This window comes from Phaethon lepturus, unplaced genomic scaffold (genome assembly GCF_000687285.1).
Source record: "Phaethon lepturus isolate BGI_N335 unplaced genomic scaffold, ASM68728v1 scaffold14740, whole genome shotgun sequence".
Taxonomy (NCBI): Eukaryota; Metazoa; Chordata; class Aves; order Phaethontiformes; family Phaethontidae; genus Phaethon; species Phaethon lepturus.
Window position 1 is genome coordinate 17,330 of NW_010511284.1, and position 17,263 is coordinate 34,592.

Sequence of the window (17,263 nt, forward strand, 5' to 3'; positions counted from 1 at the left end):
ACACTATCAGTTCCTGATAAAATTTGTTTTATATATTATTTTGTTTGGAGATACTAGCTTGTTATTGACGTCTGAGATTGCACTACATAATGTGAAGATTGCAATAGTTGTTGGTTTTACTGAGTTTTTTTATATGCAGTAGAAATTTGACACCTCATCTTTTTTCATTTAATCTCATACACTACATCAATCCAATTCAACAGCTCTGATCCTCAGCTGATCTCCTGCTTCCCCTTAGCTACTGTGTTCTTTTTCCTGCCTCTTGCCTTCACCCTCTAGGGAAAGGAGCTGGTCTTCCGAGTGTTTCTTCTCTGTACTACCTGTCAGGCAAGTGTCACTGTTTTTTAAACACGGCTCATTGTGCACTGTAATTAAATGTATTTTTAGTTGAACTCTGAGTCTTTTCACCACACTGCATTCACTTTGAGGTTGTTTTTTTTGGTTGGTTGGTTTTTTTGTGTGGGTTTTTTTTAAGGAAAACCTTTGAGGATAGCTGTTAAAAATTACTGCTAGAGGGTTTTTTGTTTGAATTTAGTATTCCTGCCCATGTGTCAGCCATACCAAGAGTGCACATACATTTTTATGCTTACTTGAGCCAGTAAAGAAGTTCATCTTTTTAATACCAAATGTTTTAAATAATGAACAGTTTGCCCTGATATGGTTACATGCACGTTGTGCTTTGGCTTGTTTTTTGTTTGTTGTTTTTTTTTTTCTAATCCAGCCCCAGGTAGATGAGGGTAGGAGGTAGAAAGCTTAATCTGGAGGATGGTGAGAGCTGGTTAAGTGATTATGCAAGGGAGTTTATAATGAGCTGCTTTAGAGTTTGGCCCAAACTAGACATTGCGAGTTATCTTACTTGAAAATATTCTATGCGGGTGTACGAATGCCTGACCAGCCAGCAGGCAGTCATGTCCTGGGCATGTTTTCCCCTCGCCTTCCCCCTAAAAGAGAACCGTACGGAGTCTTGCGCTGCCGACTGCCTCTCCAGGCCACCGATGGCTGTTTTCCTGACAAAGCACTAAGAAGCATCTCATCTTTTTGTGAGATCTGTCGCTTTTACATCCGCGTAGCTGCCTCACAAAACACTACTACTGTTAATGAATGTGCAGAGCCAGCACAAAATGAGGGCATTAATGAAAGTTACTCCTTTACTGTCTCCGATCATTTAATAATTGAAAGTGTCCATTCAGAATTGTTGTTGGCCTTCGTAAAGCCCAGAAAGCAATGCAGCTGCTTGCAGTAAACTCACAAGCTATTAAATAGTTGTTAATTAACAGGTAATTATTTTTGAAATGTTTATGTTGCAAGGTAGGGAGAATTTGATGTTTTAAAACACTCCTATCAGAGGTTTGTAAAACTAATCAAGGTAATTGCTCTATTACTTGGATAAATACATCAATAAAGGAAACTTTCTATTTACGGTATCTATGTATTCAATGAAAACCACCTTCAGATGCTAAAATTAACGTAAGTTTACCTTACCTCTTTTGTAATTTACTTTATAAATAAAGATTGATGCTTTAGTTTGGTGTTGTCTGAATTATTTCATAATCTCTTTAACAAAGATCTATATTCTAACACCATCAGGCGTAAGTAGCAGGCAGTTCCCACAGGACTAGAAGGCAGCATAGAAAAAGCGACTGCAGGTAAGAAGGGCAGTGGGCAGAAACAGAATTCCTGGCTCTTGCAATTGGGGAAAAATCGGTATGTTGGAAACAGCTACTTTCCTGTTGCCTTACAGAAGCGGCACAGAGGCCTCCGCAGCAGGATCCAAGTGCCTTCCTCTCTCGAGGTTTTTATGCTTTCAATAATAAGCCCCTTCAAAAAAGTTCTTTTATCCTTTTAAAATACTGAAGTAGTTGATTAGTCATTTAACAGTTCTATCTTACTTGCTCAGCATGAGGTGGTATAATCAAACTATTCAAATGATGTTCCATTAATGTTTTTGTGTCTGAACGGAAGGTAGTTTGCTTGAATTCTTGCCCTGAAAATTCAAGCTGAAATGAACAGTGGTTTGGCTTTTCTTTTAACTGTCCTGCCAACACATCCCCATGGGGAAGTCAGTGATACAGCAGTTTTGCAGCTGAAAGAAGGAAATGTGAAGATGTGTTGAACTAGAATTTAAGAGAATCATTTTAATGCAGAATGCTATAGAGGAAGAAAGCTATTCCTCTAAGAGGAGCAGGAGCAAGGTAAGAGGAGGAACTAGGAGAGGCCTCTAGGTGACCATGAGTATCGGCTGCAGTTTTATTTGCCTTTTGGTCAGTGGGCATTAAGTAAAACTCTCTGCTAGCCAGCCCAAATATAAAAATGAGGCAATCCTTCCCACTTCAATAATATGAAGTACTATGGCTGGTAAAAGGTGTGTTGGTTCAAAAGGCAACTGGACAAACTAATCAAACGAAGATATGATAGAGGCTTAATGGCTAATGAAGACCTCACACCCTTTTTGAAGTTAATGAGCTGCAAACTGTACAAAGCCATCATATTGCAATGCAGTGTCACTACACGTGGGTCCTGTTCTTGTGCTCGCTCTTCAGCAGCCGCTAACGGCTCGCGCTTTGGTCCCGGGGCTGTGCAGACACCTCTGGTCTGACTGGCAACAGCCATTCTGTTATGCTGTAGCTGAGGGGAGAACTGTTGCCTTTCATAAGGGGTGCCCTTAACAGCGATTTTCTCTGGCTCATCAGCATTTGCTGTTGTCCTGCTGCTTTTTAGAGTCAGAGTTGGAATCGCAATAAATCACTCTTGCTGTTTTTTGCTCGTACTTCCTTCTGGGGGAGACTAAATGGCTTTATGTTAGTTCTCTAGATCCTTAACATGCAGAAGGTTGGCTCTTTCACTGAGGACAGTGATCCTCAGATGCCCTCCATGGTACCTTCCCTGCCAGGACAGTGTAGGCCAGCCCTGTTAGCCCCATCTCTACCCCAAGAACATCTCCTGTCTGTAGCCCTCCTCACCCACCAGCAACTACCCAATTTTCTCTTGCCTCCAGTTCTGGGGAACTAGATCATCCCTTTACTCGCAAAAAACTTGAATGACTGAAGTTACCGATTTGTGTCCTGGAAAGCTTTACTGGAGTAATTAATAAAAAGAAGTACGGATCCTAGGAGAGGTTAATGTTTTCGCAGGGAATATGTGAAACAGAAGCCAGCTACTCTTATCCCCTGTCAGTGTCAGAGTTTATGAAGACCTCAAAAAAAATCTCGGGGGGGAGGGAAAAGGGGAAGTTCTCCTTGGATCCTATGTATTACTAATTAAATAAATAAATAAAAATTAAAAAAAGAAGAAGTTCCTACATCAGTTAGCTAGCTTTACCTAATTACCTAATACCTCACATTTTCATTCCTCACTAGAATAAATGATTTTTACTTCTTTTGTGAAGTGGTACCTAATATGCTTCATTTTCAGTGAGTGAGGGGAAAACTTCTGCGAAAACTTAGGTACTGACAACAGCACTACAAATAGTCAAAAGAACTTGCATGCTTGTAGCCAAGATTCTCCTAACACTTAGAACATCATGGCTGGGGGGTAAATAAAATTGTTCCACTGCACCAGAGGTGAACAGAGCTAGCTGGGGAATTACTACAGCAAACGTACTTCAGGACAGCACTATGGATGTACTCCAGCTCCAGGGAGCAGTAAAAAGCAGACATGATCTCATAAGAAACCACATAACAGCTGGAGGAGGTGTTTAAAACTGAAGAATGGCTTAAGCAGATTTTATTCTCATTTAGCTTTCTGGCAGCTTTTTTTTCTCCACAAGCCCAGGTTCAGAGCTGTACAGCTTTATTCCATGCAGTGAGGTTACCATAATGTTATTATCAGAAATGCAAGCAACATAAAATGACTATTGTTTCCAAGGCTCTAAGTTTTAATAGCAGAACTAATCACCTGCAACAACAATGCAGTTTCTATTTATGTTAACAGCTTTTTACACTTTATGCTCAATAAAACTAGAAGCTGTTTAGGTGGTTATCTTTTTCTAAAATAAACAATCAGTTTTAAAAGGCAATACAGAATGAGCTAATAGCCAGAGATGTAATGATATAAATACAAGCATCAGAAATCACATACTGGCTACAAAGATATATGTATCTGTGAATGCAGTCAGATCATTTCTCAACATTTCCTTTTCCTTTGATAATCATGGAATTTCAAATTTAGCTGTAAGCCAGACTATTTTCCTACCCCTAAGTTGTTAAGAAAAAGTTCATGAGGTGCAAAAAAGGTTTATATGAAAATAACCTCTTTCATTTACAATGGTACTATTTTCATACCTACTTAGTCCAAACCATCTGGAATATTACTAGTCACTTTTTTCTAACTTCAGTCTGCTTTGACCTGTCAATAGATTTATTTTAGAAAGAACATTTCCATGTTGCTTCTTTAAAAGTGTAGTATAATATTTATTAGTATACTTTTTTTTTTTTAAAGAGCTTTATTATTTGACTAAGGAAAGTTCAGAATTGGTCTGAATTATTATTCTGGCCCCTTTAAGAAAACATACCATCTGTATTTATAATCCATATGGAATTTTCTCCTAAAACGTAAAATATTCAAAGTAGCTAAGAGTCCTCCTATAAACACAAATTACATGGTTTATCATCATACGGAGTTCACCGGAAGAAAGCCATATCTATTTTTGCATTTGCACCGCACGATAATTATTTTGCTTGTGAATCCTGGCAACCAAAAACCAACCTAGTGTTGCAGCATTTATTTGACCAAAACTAATCCTGAGAAGACTTTTTGAAAAACACATTCACAAACACTACCAGTCCTTTCACACTAATATGAACTCTCAAAATGCTAAATAAAGTTTGTTTTAAATGGTACTACTATTGTCTTTTCCCCAAAAGACAACATAAGTGCCATTTGTATCTATGTTGTCTTCAGTAGAAGAAGGTCTAGTACACCTGACCAAGAAAGCAATTTGCAGAAAAAACATTCTACCCTGTTACTGTCATACGCCTTTGCAGCAGACATACTTGATACTTGGAAATCAAAAGAATCAAATAGATTAAAAAATGGAAATGCATTTAGAAAGCTGTGGAGAAGATGTACCAGCACTGCAATTTGTTAATTCAAAAAAAGTTTTCTCATGTTGAGGGCCCAGCTGCTCAGTTAACAAAAATAGCACAACGGTGACAGGCTAACAGCACACCTTATACGCAGACCAGAAAGTTCTGGAAAGCAGAAAAGCTGATAATTTCGCACTAAATACTAATTAAATATTTGCTACTGGTCTCCATTTCAAAAACATCTGTGTATCAGAAGAAACATCTATCAAATTTTTATCTCTTGTAGATGCTGGTGGACCTGCAAGAGAACAGATAGAAATATAAATATCTGATACCGTAACCACATACCCGTGCACACAGACACTCAAACAAGCCTTTTATCTGAAAGACTACATACCATCTTAATGTCTGGCCTTCTGTTTTTTTTCTCATTCAGGCACTGATCAGCAATTGAATACATTTTATGAACTGACGGTGCATCCCAGTCGCTCATCTTTTCATCAACATAATCCTCAATAGTTGCTTCCTCATCCTCAATTTCATCTTTGATACTTAACTACAAAAGAGTTTGAACCAATGAGCAGATAACACCGTAAGCATCTGAACATTATGTATTCCACACTAAGACTTTGAAAATTGCTTTTGAGTGTTTTCTCAACCACTTTTCTAGACAAAGAATGACAATGGTTCAGCACCATTATTATTCATCAACATCTGCAGAAAGAGCACATGAGACTATAAATGGACTACACATTTTTATTATAAATTATTTATAATTGAGTTAACACAAAATTGTAAAGTAATTTTCTTTAAGCTGCATCATACAGCTTTAACTTTCTCCCCGTTCAAGGCTCAGTTTCTTAGTATTGTCTCAAGACATTAAGGGAAGCAGCATGATCAACATAAAGTATTTATGTTTACTTAATAACCCACAAATATGCAAGCTTAAGTGTGAGTCATTTCTTTTTTTTGTCAACTTTATAAAGCCTCTTTCTGTAAACTGATGCTTTCTGTCACCAGTCTCAGTGGCTGCTCTATCTATTCTAAAGGAAACTTCTAGTCTGAAATACATTTCTATATCTGACTGTTTTAGTCCAAAGCTCTCCAGCTCCAACACACTTGAAATACGTTATCTGTAGTCAAAAATACTGTTTGAGGAACACCTCAGACAACTCAGCACAATGAATGAAGTAAGAAATAAAAGGTCAGTGAGTAGAAGCAGATCTTCTGCCTTCCTCTATGGGTCAGTCTGAAATAGCTGACTAACATTCAACTACCCCAAAATTTGCGAAGCTAAGGATTCCACATTATCTTGCACTGACCATCCTCTTTATGCTCCCAAATGTACATTACAAAGATAAAACTGTACCAGTCAAACCATACTTTATATTCCCTTTTAGAGCCTATCTCTGAAAAAGCCTGCTTAAAAAAAGAAAACAAACCCCAAACCAAAACCTCAAGATTCAGTTTGACAGGTCCTCTAAGCTCAACAGGGTAAGTATTATGCCACTCCAGAAGATACAGTTTAGAGGAAAAAAATTGTATTAGTAGCACACAGGTATTCTTAAAGCTGTGAAAGAAAATGATCTGCTATCAAACAGGATGGAACAAAACCAATCCAAACCTCAATGCTATTTCATACTTAGTAAATAAGTAAATCTTTATGTAAAAAAAAAATTTTAGGAAAACCCTGGATTAAGTATTTCAGAATTTAATTTTAAGCTAAGTGAAAAGCTAAATTAAGAACAGCCTTGTAAGATTTTTAATTCAAGAGAGTGAACTCTGAGACATTAGCTTCCTAATCAGTAGACTGAATTACTCATTGAATAGTAAAAAAGAAAACAAAATTCAACCCTCCCCACACCCTGAAAAAAAGCCCTTACATTCCAAATTTCCCTAAGGTTAAAACCACAAGGTTTTTGCAAATTATTAGTAAAGTTGAAGGGGATGAAAATTGATACAGGAATGGTAAGAAGTATAAAGAACCATAAAGAAACAACTGAGATGAATACTTTAAAATGTTCCGGTGAATGAAAAATTATCAGGGTATCTAGGTATAACAGAAGCACGCTGATAAAGCATAATGTTACTACAATAAGAAGCAGTATCAAAACAAAGAGAATTATAGTATCAGATAGGTGGAAGATGACCTCGGGGACTAAACAACCTTCTACAAGCCAAGAGAGAAAAGTTTCAGCCTCACCTCTAAGACAAACATTGACCCAAGAGATGTTTTCATAACTATGTCTTTTGATGACTAACTTGATTGTCTCAAAACCTGTTAACTGACTATGTTTTCATATAAAGTGATCCTGGAGCAGTGGGAGGGGAAAAGAAAGCAAAAGGAACATACCAGTAACTGTGGCTCCCGATGTTCGTCTACTGGAGGAAGTCCCGTTATTATTTCTAGTAAGACCTAGGAGAAAAAAAATCAGAAGAGAAAATGAAGCACAGAATAACCCTTAGCATACATACCATGTGCAGAAAGGACCATGATACCCAGCCTTTCAAACAAATGCTCACAAGAGCTGTATTTGTCCAAAGATAGCTCTCTACACAACTGATTATTGTTGCTGTTGTTCCTACCTTTATTTTCATTAACTGTTATTAGCAGCGTGGCTTATGAATTTCAACACAAGTTTTTCTCACCCTACACTGTGTTGCTTCAAAGCAAGATGGAAGGATTTCCAAAGTATTCAGTCACAGTATCTTGCCAACCTCCCCATGAAGCTAAATGCCATGAAGGAAGTGGTCAATAGCAATTAGGGTCTTGGATCTATTCAGAATGGATTCACTATTCTCCTGAATGTTAAGTTCATGTGTTTTTTGTATTTTAAGGCAAATCCCACATGGACAGCATACTTTTTGTGCTGAAATATAGTAAAACACGCTTAATTTTGGAACATTTTCTTTAAAATTGTTTTCCAGCCTGAGTTACATTTTTGTATGACACTATGCAAGAAAAAACAATGTTCCACATTACTTCAAACTACATTTAGCTAGAACCTGGAATGTTATTTTACTCTGAACTTTCACATGCAAATTCAACATACTCAAATGATTTTAAACCAATGGAAGTTTAGAAACACTATCTTAAGAGCATTATCTATTGGGCAAAAGAAAAATGATAGATCAGAGTAGGTTATTTAATTTCAGATATTCTTGAACTTGTATGCTTTTATCAGTTAAGTACCAAAAAAAAAGTCATATACTGCTTCCCACATTCTACTTACTACTCCAAAACTGAAGATATCAGATTTAGGTGTTATCTCTCCTCGCAGAGCTTCAGGCGCCATATAGGCTGCTGTTCCAACAATTCTTTCAGTCATGATTGTTTGTGTGAATGTTACAGATGCTCTTGCAAGTCCAAAATCAGAAATTTTGGGCATATATGTATCAGTTAATAAGATATTTGCACTGAGGGAGAGGGGAGGGGAGAAAAAAAAAAAAAGAAAAGAGAATTTTCCAAAGCAGTACAGTAATTAAGACTAGTAACTCTTTAGCAACCAAATGCAAAACTGCTATTTGGACTGGTTCTTGACATCTAAGATATTTCTACATTATTCATACAACAAAAAACGTAAGAGTTAATTTTGTTGGAAATTGCTTGACTTAATTAATTACTCGAAATAAATCAAGAACTGGCTGCATGCATGCAAAAAAAAAAAAAAAGGGCGGGGGGAAACCCCAAGGCAAAAAAACAAACACCACCCCCCACACCCAAACCCTACACATACAAAAATTTCTTCTAGGAGACCAATTATGTTACACCCATATTTTGGATCTGAATAGTCTTTCTTTAAGAAGGATAATAGAGAACAGTTAGCTCTGATCAACTGGTACTGAATAACAGTATAATTCTTAACTGTCTACATCTCTACTTAGACCTAACAAAAGTAGGATTTTATACCTATACCTAATATGATGTCAACCATTACAAATTCACATGTCAAATTAATACTAATATTCTTATTCTTCTCTTGGAAGAGAAACAGAAAACATTAATTCTGGAATAGTATATGTGCTGTGTTTCCATTTGATCTCCAGCTTTTACTTCCCATAAAAAAACCCTGAAGAATGAGGCTCATCTAAAAGACCTTAACACTTTCATAAAATACTCAGTGGGATGTATTACAGCATAAAACTTCTACTGTTTTTTAAACTTGGAGCACTTGGAACCATTTTAACATCACTTGATTTAACATTTCTGTAATCCTAATTTTCTGACCTCCTTAATGGAACTAGAAGAAAACCACATAGCCAGATACAACATGTAACACTTACTAGAAACAATATTTCTGACTTCCCCTTATTGTTCACCAAACCTTCTCAACAAAATTAACAGAGGTGTAAGTTGCAACAGATCACTTGGTGTTAGAACTGCTGTAAATAGTGTTAAATGTAAGACCACTGCAAAAGGCCAAAGACTAGTCAAGGTGTCACCCACCAACTGGTTTTGTATTTAAAGCTCAACTTCTAAAAGAAGGAAGAACAGGATCACAAATTCATAAATCTGAGCTTCTTATCAACTTGAGTCAAGCCCAAAGAGTGATCGCTTTTTTGATATACCACAAAGAGCACAACAGAAGCAAGTTTTACTGCAGCTGTCAAGCTTCAAGAGATAAATGAACTATTTCCTGGGCATAACCAAGCCAAAGAGCCATGGACAACTCTGAGAACACCCACTTAATCACGTCCCCTCTAGCCTACAGAGAAGCTGTTCTAGTGCCGGTGTGGTTTTGAATTGTCTCCCCATGTCATAGCAAAATGAAGACTGAAGTTAATCTTCCTAGATGTCTCTTCATCTAAGTTTTACCTGGGAGTGGCAGCACTATCAATAACACCAACCAAATTTACTGAACTATTCACACTGCAAGCGCAAGAGGTTGCAAAATGGAATACAAACAAAAAAGAAAACAAAACAAACCCCAAAATATGATCAACTCACAGCAGTTAGAGGGTAGAGTAGCTAAGGTAAAAGAACACGTCCCTTCCAGTCATTAAACTTGTCCAGAGGCTTTAAGCAGGGAAGAAAGAAGAAACATTAATTGTCAAAGCAGCAAGCACGTTCTATGAGGCAGCTAAAGCAAAAGCTTGTTCCTCACAAGCTGGAAGGTCACAAAACGAAAGTGGCCTACATTCAGCAGAGTTGCCAGAAGCCAGAAAGCTGTTGAAACATTCATCCATGACACCCAATCAGCCAGTTGCTCCTTCTTAACCCACAGAAGGAGTAAGGCATCTGGGGCTTTTCTTCAAAGATTTGGACTGCTTTGGTATTTAAAAAAAAAAAAAAAACAATACAACAAACTGTAGCAAGGAAGGGGCAAAAAACCCCAAAACAAAACGAAACCACAAACCAGAAAAAAACCCACCAAACCCTTCCACAAAACCCTCACATTTTCTGAGCTCCAATATGCCTAGAAAAGAGTCTGGTATAACAAGCAAGTGAACATTATCCTTGAGGAATCCTGAACTTTGTAAACCTGACTGAAGTAATTTTACTGTCTCCAAAATAAATAGCATTAAATCAAAGGAGACACTCTGAAAAAATGTTCTAGGAAAAAGAAAAAACAGGCGGGTTTTAATCTGAAAAATTCCCCACTTAAAAAGTCATTATGTACTCTAACAGCAGCTTTTTCATTAGCAGAAGTTGTGAAAGAACAGAACTTCTGGGTGTCCTCACAGCACTCAAATAACTACTTGATAGTAACAGATTAGAATAGCCTCATAATTATCTTTAGAAATTCGTACTGGTCATGTCTTTGAGGCACAGACAAGATTATGGTGATGGATGTCACTTGCAGAAAAAGATTGTGCCCTTGACTGAAGCAATGCTTCTTGCAGTTTCTTCTCTCTAAAATGACTTTACCAGTGGGAAGAAGAAAAAAGAAAAAAAAAAGGGGGGAAAATGCAGGCAGTGACAGTCAGCAGCTTTTACCTTTTAATATCTCTGTGAATATGATTATTTTCATGCAAAAAGTTGATGCCATTTGCTGTACCTTGAACAATTTTACATCTTGTATTCCAAGAAATTGGTGGAGTGTCATCCTTGAATAAGAAGGGAGAAAGGCAAGTAGAAAGGTGAAAGTCTAACATACATGCTTGCATAAAACAAAACAAAACATACAAAAACCCCACAATCCAAAACCAGCTTCTTGCTATGTTTTGTGGTTTTCAAGTAAATCATTACAAAGACTAATAGCATACATTTCTTAATTTATTTGGGCAGAAATACATGTATTTGTCACATTCAGTTCTTTCCCCTGCATTTTGCCTTAGATTAATTCACTCGTTGCAAAAAGTGTTCTTGTGATAATATTCAACTCTGACCCTACAAGGCCAGCTGCACTACAAAGAACTACCTGTATTACAACATCTTCCACTTTGTACCAGCACCAATACCAGAGCCTTTCAACCCAAAGCAAGTAATTCAAAGCAATCAACCGTTCTTACTAACAATGACAAGTCAATCTTCCAGTGGTTTTGGATTTACCACTTCAAGAGTTTAGCTCGATTCATGTAACTAACTAGACCTTAGAAATGAGGACAGCTATATTTCAAAACCACTTCTTAGTCTTGCCAGTGGCCAAGGGAAGAGGATTAGAGTACCTCACCATTCTATCACCTCCATCGCCTGCTCCTCAAAGTCCAGACAAAAAGATGACATAAGCAAAAGTCCATGCTTCAAACACATCCAGTGAAGTCACAAAATGGAGTTATCAGCAAGAACACACATTCAGTAAGCATATTCCTCACCTATTTGACCTTATCAGAACAAGATTCTTTCTGATTTATAGATCCTGATTTAGATTCTTTATGATTGATATCGTAAGTTTGTCTCTTCCTTGTAAAGGGCTCAGTTATTTCTACTTCAGTTTTCAATTACCACCAATCTTGTAAGCTCACTTGATCATAACAGTCAGAGTTACATGGATGAACGTTTTCATACACATTCTTGTCAAACACTGCTAATTTCTACAGATAAACTTCAGTAAAACCTAGTCTCACTTCTGCACTCAGTTAAAAAAAAAAAAATTGCACATGTGTAAATGCGTGCAAACAAATCAACCAAACCAACCTGAGACAGCAGTGCTACCAAACATAGCCAGTCCTTCCCCCAACCACTGCTACTCATTCTCATCTTAACACCACTTCTTTCCTGTTGGGGCAGAAGTATTTGTGCAGCCCTGCAAAAGAAACTTCTCCAGGTGACAATTAAAGATTTTTTTCACCGACTATTTTTTCACCCTGATCTAGCACTTTCTCCAACTACTAAATGCTTCAGCCAGTACAACAGGAAGACGAGTGCAGAAAAAAGCAAAATGACATTTTTTAGGTCTAGGGGCACAGATGCATTGAAGTAGCGCCAGTTTAAAATGTTCACTAGTTACAACCTCAGAAGCTGCATTTGCTTAGTATAAAGCAGGTTTTTTAACTCCTTCAACAAACTAACATGGACACTCATCTACTACTTTAAGTCTGGCTTGCTGTTGGTAACACTCTAACAACCATTTGTCCTTCATACACAGAGCTGCCTCACCAAAACCAAAGCAACTTATTATTTATTGAAGGCCAAGGCTAGAAGATACGTCATTTGATTAAATCAGAAGAAAGCATTGCATTTACACAAAATACTAACTAAAAAAAGTATTTCCCATTTGTTTAGGCACTTCAGAAAGAGATACACAGACTATGAACATTGTGTTATAACCACTATCACAAGGGCAATTAACAAAGGGCAATTTCACAATGCAGAATCCAAGAACTAGCAGCAAACATGCCAATGTCACAACTGGGAACAATACTGCAGCACCCTCTGCTCCACTCCACACAGGCACAGCAAACCCAAGCTCCTGAGTCACTTCAGGTACTGGTACATGACACTGTATTGTCAGCCTGCTTTGACTTTAATGTGCCTAAAACATTTGTATAAAACATTATCGGAGGCATACCTGTTATCATATTTGTCTTCTAGAACAGAGAAATAAGAGGTAAAATGTTGTTTGGCCATTACAGTTCAGTACTGTTTCAAAGTCACTTCATAGGTATATTTCATATACTTCAGCAAAGTAAGAAAACTGGAAGCTAGATAAGATTCTACTTACCAGACAAGCAAGTCTGTCAAGCAATGAACCATTGGGCATGTATTCATACACCAGACATGGCTGAGCACCATCACTTGAGAAACCAAGCAATTCTACTAGATTCTCATGCTGACACCTATAGCAAAAAATTATATTCATACACGCTCTGAAAGACTTTCAACATTTGACGAAAATACAAGGCAGAGGGAACTTGATCCCCAATTACTTGTTCTAGCCCTACTGCTCATAGCCAGGTTTCTGCAGTGGTGCTTTAAAACGAACAAAATACACTCATGTTGTATATGAAAGATTCTCACTTAACATGATAATCATTAAGTTATACTAGAAAGACAAAAATAAGGGACCACACTAGCTAACGCATTATCTGCCAACTTCGATTCCCATAAAAGGCTATAATGACATTGTATAACTGTACTCACTTTGCCATCATTTTTATTTCTTGATCAAATTGCTGTTTCAATTCCTGAACACTAACATCAACCATCTACAAAAGGAAGTATTTGATGTTAATATCACTGGCCATATTAAAATGCACAGTTGTTCATTAAAAAAATTGTAAGCCTTTCTTTACATTAGTTACATGTAACAACTACTTAACTGTTTACAGTATTTTTTTTACTCAACTCAAAAATAAAGTATCAGAACATGATTCTTAAATTTCCTGGAACACAATATTATTGGACAAAAGGATCCAGTTTCAGCACAGTCACCAACTTACCCATTTTATTTCACTGCCATTACTTACTAATAGCACTTACTCATTACCAAATTAATTATTCACACAAACCATTGGTTATGAAGAATAAAATTATGCAGCAATACCTATGCAGCTTGTGAATTGCTCATCTGATTCTGAAAGGGAAACCTCACCAGCACCCCTTCCCTTCTGTCTCTCCTTGTGTGCTGGGGAAGGAGGGGAACTGGGGGAGCACTCTGCTCTTCCAGACAACTTGCCTGAGCCACTCAAAGGAGAGCTACTGAAAAGGCAAGGCTACATCTCTGGTGACTGTGCTGACTCACACCACTCATGGGACAACAGGACAAGGTTCTCAACCCAACTGATTCCACTTTTTGAAGTTTATCATTCAACACTTTCCACAGATAAACAAGTCTATTTCTATAAAGTACACAGTCATTAAAAACATCCAGGACAACTCACAGCAACGAGTTTCTTTACAGCCACATTTCTGCCATTGATGTAGCCTTTGAACACAACGCCAAAGCCACCTTCTCCCAGTTTATTACCTCCAGCTGATTCTGGTCGTGCATCAAAATTATTTGTAATGTTTTCCAACTCATGAAATGAAAAATTATGGAAATCTGAAAGACATATTTGCCATTTAGCACAGAGCTAGATTTTCACTTAAGGAACAAGTGTAATGAATAGATTTTCTGCTTCAGTTCTATTAAACCAAAAACTTTCTACCACACAAATCCTGACATAGTGAATCCTGACATCACTTGCAGCTTTGTGATGAAGATACCAGAAAAAAAAATGAAATGCAGACAAATATATATAATTAGCTACGCATAATTTTCTTCACACTTAGCACTGTAGCAGTCTGCTGATTGTATTCTTGTTAATACTCACAATACAAGTAACAGAAATGAAATGTGCAGCAGACCACAGAGAGTGCCACACTGCGTCAGGTGTAAAAATATAACTAGATCACATCATGTTTCTGGTAGCAACCCAAAAGTGGACCTTTAGGAAGGAACAGACCAATGATACATGTTCCTAGAATGTTTTCTTTAGTCATCTTTTCTCCAACATTCTTAATCATTTCTGACATGCAAAATCCAACTCTAAAAATGCAAGATGCCAAACAGTCTACAAAATCAGTATTGAAAAAGGGCAACAGGATTATGTGTAGCACAAAATAAACTGCAATTTAATTAACAGTCAAGTTTTCCATCACAGCCTCATTGGCAACGTGCATCTCATATTCACTCATCTTATCACCCAAGCTAAATTCACAGCCACACAGAACAAGAGCAAATGCAAGATGCTGTTTCCCATAGATGCATGATGATAGAAATATCGTCATTACTCTAATGCATTGCTATGAGTTATTTCATGTGGGGTGAAGGACAGATCAGCAAAAAAGATTGTCTAAGTGTCTACCTGTGTTACTGGACTGTGAGCTGCTATTTTCTTGACTTAAGTAGGAAGGAGCTGAATGTTGCTTCTCTGTACTCAGAGCTAAAACAGGCTTTACAGATGCCACTTCTTTTTTCTGTATAGGCAGTTGTTTCTCATGTATAGGCAAGGTTTCCTGTGAAGAAAGAGGCAATCTAACTTCTTGTGCCATCCTTACAGCTTCTGAAAATAGAATTTAGAAAAAGTGTCAAGTACATGAGGAATCAGAAAAAACAAGTAACATTAATGCTAGTATTTACTAAGATTAGGAGACACGTAAGCGCCATGAGAAGATTATATTCTGTCACCATGTGCAAACTGCAGGAGTCTTTATTTAAACTTGAAACTCTTATTTAAACTTGTTATTACAAATAACGGAAAATAGAAAATATATCCACTTTTGGTTATTTTGACCTAATAATTTCTAATTTTCAGGTTACTGTGAAGTTCTTTAGCATCTTAGAAAACTAAGAACACAGTACAAAATGCACAAGAGTAACAGTTACCTGGAAGCAAAAGGCTTGCTGGTGCTAGGAACTGATTCCTAATCAGCAGATCCACCAGATCACCGACTGTACAGTTTGTCGTTCCCCAGTCATAAAGCAATTCACATGTGGGGCTCTTTCCCATTTGTACAAATGCCTCAAATCTCCTTAAAAGATAAATTAAGACTGATATTTAAAAAAAAAGTGACCTTGAGAACCATGAAGAAGGGAAAGATATTAAAGGTAAATGACAAAAAAAAAAAAAAAAATTAAAACAACTTGCTGAATGTATTGAACTGTATTGTACAATTATTCACAAATCTTCTGAAAACGCAGCTAAAAAACCTAAAGAAACTCAAACTCCGGGAAAAAATATGGAAAAGATGGGAAAAACTAATGGAAAAAACTAACGCATACATGGCTTCAACATTTTGTCCAGGACCCATAACATATTGACACATGGAACTAACCGAGAAGAGCATGTCAGCGAGAGACACAGGACAAGTCAGAGCCAGAGCAAATGGAAAAAAAAATGTTTTCCATCCATTTGGCATTCACACTTCATTTTGAATATTTTGAGATGGGCATTAAGGAGAAATTGAGATCCCGTACTCTGGCTGATTTATTATTATTATAGAAAGACAAACAAAGATTCAATGCTAACATCACTAGAAAGACTGGAAACCCGAGATGGTATGTAGGATATTTAAAAGGTCACAACCTTTGAAATAGCTTAAGGATTCAACAAGCCCTTCAAGCAACAAGGTGTTTGTAAAATACTGCTGACATTACTTCTCAGTTAAAGTTGCTAGTTCTAGACCTTGGGCTCCCCACATTTGTTGCACATTTTCTTGGGAACAGTGAATTAGGAGTTTACAATCCAGTTGTCTCTTGTGTGAAGATGCACAATAAAGTCAACATTTACTAGACACCAGGGTACAGAAAGTTACACAGCCAATGCTCTATTGCTAAAAATAGGTAGGTCTGTGGCTCTAATTAATTCTACTTTCCTCAGTCAATTTTCTTTGGCTACAGCTTGTCTGAAAACTGAACTACAGAACAATTAGGAGTAATTACTCTGAGTTCCCTAAGGAAACAGTACTGTAACACGCAAGCACCTGCTGGCACACACACTGAAAGAAGTTACAGCAATGGGATGAACTACAATATGGGATGGACGACGGTATTTATGTTAAACAGCTAATAAGCAAGATATGTCACATGACTTCGATGCAAGACCTTATATGCATTTGATTGTATCTGCTTTCACCAGACGCGTCGGTTATGTCTACTGCTAATTTCTTCCACCCTTCTTGGGGATCGATGAAATCCGTAGAAAGCCCCTGGCCGCCTATGGATCCCGTAGCCAATGCAACGGACGTACGTTGAAGTCGTTACGGGCTTGCTCATCTTCAGCTCCTAAGGCACACGAACGGCGCCGTTACCCAAGGGGCTCGCCGGGGCTACGGCAAGCCAGCCAGGCCTCAGACCCGACGGCGCAGCTGCTTC

At 37.5% G+C, this 17,263-nt stretch overlaps 1 protein-coding gene across 1 annotated transcript; it reads right to left on the reverse strand.

Annotated features, from left to right (window-relative positions):
- Positions 1–5,312: 5,312 nt before the first annotated feature.
- Positions 5,313–17,164, reverse strand: LOC104617998 (interleukin-1 receptor-associated kinase 4-like). The gene is given in 11 exon segments (XM_010283472.1): positions 5,313–5,580; positions 7,378–7,440; positions 8,258–8,441; positions 10,963–11,072; positions 13,130–13,244; positions 13,549–13,613; positions 14,289–14,449; positions 15,255–15,452; positions 15,776–15,921; positions 16,994–17,091; positions 17,093–17,164. Coding segments are annotated over 11 exon segments (1,404 nt in total). The 3' UTR covers positions 5,313–5,388.
- Between the last annotated feature and the right edge of the window lie 99 nt (positions 17,165–17,263).